The sequence below is a fragment of the Octodon degus genome, unplaced genomic scaffold (genome assembly GCF_000260255.1).
Source record: "Octodon degus isolate 3935 unplaced genomic scaffold, OctDeg1.0 scaffold00079, whole genome shotgun sequence".
Classification (NCBI taxonomy): domain Eukaryota; kingdom Metazoa; phylum Chordata; class Mammalia; order Rodentia; family Octodontidae; genus Octodon; species Octodon degus.
This window is the reverse complement of record NW_004524655.1, coordinates 3,833,628-3,838,461: the sequence shown is the minus strand read 5'-3', so window position 1 is coordinate 3,838,461 and position 4,834 is coordinate 3,833,628. Positions and strand designations below refer to the sequence as shown.

At 49.2% G+C, this 4,834-nt stretch overlaps 1 protein-coding gene and 1 pseudogene across 3 annotated transcripts in view; one reads left to right on the top strand and one right to left on the bottom strand.

Moving 5' to 3' along the window:
- The window catches only part of Vsig10 (V-set and immunoglobulin domain containing 10), a 34,960-nt gene extending 34,013 nt beyond the window's left edge, over positions 1 to 947 (top strand). For all 3 annotated transcript variants that reach the window (XM_023720993.1, XM_023720994.1, XM_004636231.2), the window contains one exon: positions 102 to 947. In XM_023720993.1, coding sequence (XP_023576761.1) covers positions 102 to 157 — 56 coding nt within the window. In that variant the 3' untranslated portion in view covers positions 158 to 947. The remainder of the gene's footprint in view (positions 1 to 101) is intronic.
- LOC101568704 overlaps positions 1 to 4,834 on the bottom strand; it is a 279,180-nt pseudogene that overhangs the window by 221,872 nt on the left and 52,474 nt on the right.

Sequence of the window (4,834 nt, the reverse complement as noted above, 5' to 3'; positions counted from 1 at the left end):
TAGGTCAATGTGAAAACAAAAGCCCAGGGTTAAATCCCCAATACTAGAAGAAAAAAAGAAAGAAAATCCACTTAGTTGGATCTGTTTTTTTCTCTGAACAGATGACAGCAGTGAGCAGCAGAGTGACAGTGTTCAAGAAGAGGACAGGCCGGTGTGAAGAAGACTTGCCCATCACTGTCTTGTCTTGGAAGCTCCGCTGCAGATGAGCTCTTCATCCGCTTTGCCTTGACTTGCAGCCCTGCCCAGGAACTTGCATTAGCAACAGCCGGGGTCCCTCAGCCAACGAGAAAAACAAGCACACATCTTTCCTTGCATTTAAAAGCAAAACTGGTTTGACTTTGCTGTAAGTTTGCTCAGTAGTGCCCAAAGCTTCAGGAAGGAGTGGCCCACGTGGGAAAGCGGCAGCTGGCCCTGAAGGTTCCATCTGGCTGTGGCTGCTGGCCCTCCGCAGGCTGACTGAGTGTGGTAAACACTGCCGTGGACAGAGCAGTTCAGGGGAAGCGCTTGGTCTTCGTGCCCTTTGCCACTCGTTGAAGCTTTGTAACCAGCTTGTCCCAGGACTGTCAGAAGACAGGAGCTTCTTTTATCTCTGCCCAGGTGAGCTTGCAACCAAGGAAAAAACAGGCAGATGGCAGCTCCCTGGGAAAGGTGAGGAGGTGTCACCTACCAGTGCAGGCCAGAGGAAGGTGTCTGGGGCAGGCTTCGGAGTCAGAAACGCTATGCTTGACTCTATCCCTGACCCTTGTTTGTCCTGAGGGCTCCGGCATGTCACTGTACTGCTTGTGGAGCTCAGCTTGCTCATGTGCGAAGCAGGCGACAGCAGTGCTCCTGGTGCCAGGCTTGTGGTAGGGGTAAAAGGAGGTAATTTTGGATGTAAAAGTGCCTTGGAGGGGCTCGATAGAGGTGAGTTGCCTTCTTTGTCTTCCCTAGTGGAAGAAGAAGAAAAATTCACTGTAAGTTACGAGCGGGCATCTGTCCTTCTCATTCTTTGCAGAGTGGTTCCCGAGAGGGCCTTGTCAGCCGCTCCTGACCATTCTTCTCCTGGAGATGTGGTTCTTTTCAAAAGTGGTAGAGGGTGATAAGTGGAAACATCTTTCATTATAACCTCACATTCTGCAGAGCTTTGTATTTATATAAAAGCCTCCTGGGTGCTGCACCTAGGATTCACTTTCAGCCTTTTCATTCTTTATTTTCCCTGTTGCTTTGAAACAAACAAAAAAAAAAAGGCAGGACAAACATTTCCTAACAATATCTGGTGATAAGAACCCCTCAGACAAAGTAGTCCATTTGACCTCAGTTTATCTATCTTGGAAATGGGAGAAGGAAAACATTTCCGCTTAAGCGTATTGAAAGTATCCACTGACTGAGAACACTAAGGTTCAAATGTAACATGCGCTGAGTTACAGTTGCTCATGCAATGCTTCTAGGAGATCCTTGAGTTTAAAGATTTTTTTTTTTTTCCTGATTTCATCCACATCTCTTAATGTCAGGGACCCTATAAGGGTGCAATAGATGTGTGCTAAGCATGACAATTTGACTTGAATTTGCACCTTTTAATGTTGTATATCTCATGCCAGCGGGCGAGACCTAGGACTTAGTGGAGAGCGTCTCTTCTCCAGGAGGCGGGGACTCCTACAACAAAGAGCTAGCTGTCTGCAGTAACCTGCTGTGGTGGTTGGGAAGGTCTGTTTTTCTGGACCGAGGGACTAACTGAGAAAATCCCACCAAGTGTGCTGTGTCCCAGCTCAGGACACTGGGGAGCCCGGAGCCGGAGCTGCTGCTGCTGCTGCAACGTGTACCCTCAGGGACGGCTGGGAATTGCAGTTCTCCTTCTTGGCGAGGTTGTCTTGCTTGAACAGGGTTACTCTTGATAGCCTGTTATTGTCATTTCAGGGTGAGGTACTCAGGTTGCTTCTAAAGTCCCCAGAGACTGAGCTTGTCTCTCTTAGTCTTCTATGGCTAAATTTCTGAATGGGAGCGTCCACTCTTCAGAGCCAACTAGATTTTTAAAGGAAAGCAAAAGAGAGAAGAAAATGGAGGGGAAACCACTAGCTGGTAATACAGATTATTTTGTAAAGGCACCGGGATGCTTTCCACCACTTCCTTTCTTGTTGCCCACACCTACGACAGGAGGTATTTGAGGGTTTTTCCACTAGCAAGTGGGAGCTTTAAGGGTTTGGTGCCAAATGCTATGAAGCTCCTTCCAAGTGACCTGTGATGGCTGTCACATGACCCCATGGTGCACATTTTTATGCTTGGTCAGTAAAGAGCCCGGATACAGAAGATTTTTAACATTTCAGGGACCTCTAAAGAATTAGACACCCCTCCCTTTCTTTGACATCACCCATACCCAAATCCACAAGCATATTGACTGTGGGTTCCAGCCTTTGGTGGCCAAGTCTAAGTTGCTGTATTTTACTCTAAGCAAACCTTATCTGCATGTATTGTTAACTCAAAGACCATGAGATCTACTTATCAGGACCAGAAAGATAAAACTCTTTGGGGATATTCCAACTCTACTGCATTTCCTCAAAACCTAGTAGACACTGCAGAGGGAGCCCTGAAATTTTTGTGGCTCTCTTCCTCACAGGCTCACACAGGATGTATAATTGCAGCAGGAAAACACACGATGGGAAATTTCCATAACCTGCACACTGAAACCTGGAAAATCATCCTTGCTGGGTAGAATTGATTATGATGCAATAAGTGCCAAGCGCTGTTCTCACCATGAGACAGGCTAGAAAGTGCTGCAAAGAAAAAAAATAAAATAAGCAGACCACTGCATTATTTACATTTTAATATTTGGTGGGGGAAGGTTGGGAGAAATTCGTTCTGAGGTTATGGATTTTTTAAAGATTACTAAATAAAGTTATTTTTAAGTAAATGTTTTAGTGATTTTGTTTTGGACTATGATTAAATGCAGAGATTTGGAAAGAGGAGTTTGTGAAGAAAAAAGATTTTTTTTTTTAACTTGGTTTCCTAAAACTGGAAACAGTATTGTTTCCCTTACTATTTTATTTTCTTCCGTGACTTGTACATGGCAACGATATAAATTTTACATGAAGGGGCTGAGGATGTGGCTCTAACAGAGCTCTTGCTTACTGTAAGTGAAGTCTTTGGTTCCTACAGGAGATAAAGAATGAGCAGGAGAAAATTAGAGAACAACATTGAAGGAGCGAGGGTTAAGTGGAGCCAGATTTAGCAAAAGAGGAAAGGATGGTGGGATTTGTGTTTCACTTCTGGAGATTTGGGGAGGGATAAACTCTTCTCTGAACCTGTGGATAAGTGGTTCCTCTTCACTCATTACTATGTTTTTTAAAATGTATTTAGGACAGGGTCTACTGGGTCTCAGTACACAGATCCGACTCGTAGTGATTCTCCTGTTTTCAGCCTCCCAAGCGCTGGGATTACAGCCATGCGCAGTGTCTACCTGGGGCAGCACTGCTCGCCCAGGATCTGTGCTCTGGCCTGTCTACCTGAGCAGGCGCTTTAGTCCGCTGGGCTATCTGGCCCACCCTCTCTACTCATTGTTGATAATGGGGCAGTTCTGGGACTCTTTCTTGGGAAACCATTATTTTATTTATTGCCCTATATGTGAGGGTGATTATTGTGACATCTATTGCCAGGTTTGTTTCAGGAGGCACTGGTGGGGCATTGTGGAATCAGGGAACCTGAAATTACACTTGTCCAATTCCTAAAGAGGCCAGGAAGCCAGATAAAAAGAGAATGCAAGTGGGAGACTGAAAACTGGGCTGAATACGAAAGTGGAGGCTTGGAGAAAGGCAAGCGAGGCTACCACAAAAGGAAACAACTGTACCTGGCTGGGGGTGAATGACTAATGCCAGCACTTCGGTAGGCTGAGGCAGGAGGACTGTTTCGGCCCAGACTGTAATTTAGGACCTTAGGGAGACCCATCTCAAGGGGAGGAGCGCTGGAAATGCAGCTAGGGCAAAGACCCTGGCTGCTGAAGAATGTGCGGGAAACCTGGAGCGGGAGCAAGCAGCGGGAGGCCACATGCCAGCCCTTTCAAGGATGTGTGTGGGTGATGCTGACGAGGCGTTATTTGGGATTGCAATTAGCTGGGCCCATCGAGAAACCCAAGGCCACCAATAACTGCAGGGGAGCGGGCAACTGCTAAGACCCCCCTCCCCCACTCCGCGATAACAGTACTGGAAGGCAAACCACAGACCCAGACCCACAAGGGTGCCTGAGGGTTGCGGCAGGTAGAATAAAAGGCCGGCAAGCCCCCCGGGGGCTGGGAAGGGCCCAAGAGCCCTGCTGGCTGCCTCCGGAGACCCTTCCCGCCGCGCGCAGGACCCCTGCCTCGAGTCCACCACCCAGCTCCCCGCGCCACCCCACTTTCCCTTACACCCTCCCGTCTCCCCTCCAGCTCTGCACCTTCCCAGGGGCTCCCATCTCCCGTCTGCCTTCCGGAGCCCGCGTCGCCCCTGCCTGTCCGACCCCTCCACCGCCATCTGCCTGCCGATGCGCTCCCCACCGCCCCTTACCCCGTCGGCACCCCCATCGCCTTGTGTCTAACCCGCCCTCCTAGCTTTGCCACTTTTGAGCACTTCCAGCACCCTCAACCCCCGGCTGTGCGGGGTCAGCGTTCTGAGCCCCCCTTCGATCCGGTCTGCGTCCCAGCCCCCACATTTTTCCCACAATCCCGATCCTCTCATTCGTTTTATCTGGCAGTGCTCCACGACTCCCTGTTTTTTTCCTCAGCACCCCCTTTTCTCACGCTCGGGCTTGGCCTCTGCGAACCCGTCCGGCCTCCTCCTCCCCCTCTCCCCCCGATTTCTCAGCACCCTCCCCCCCCACACCCTGCTTCCTC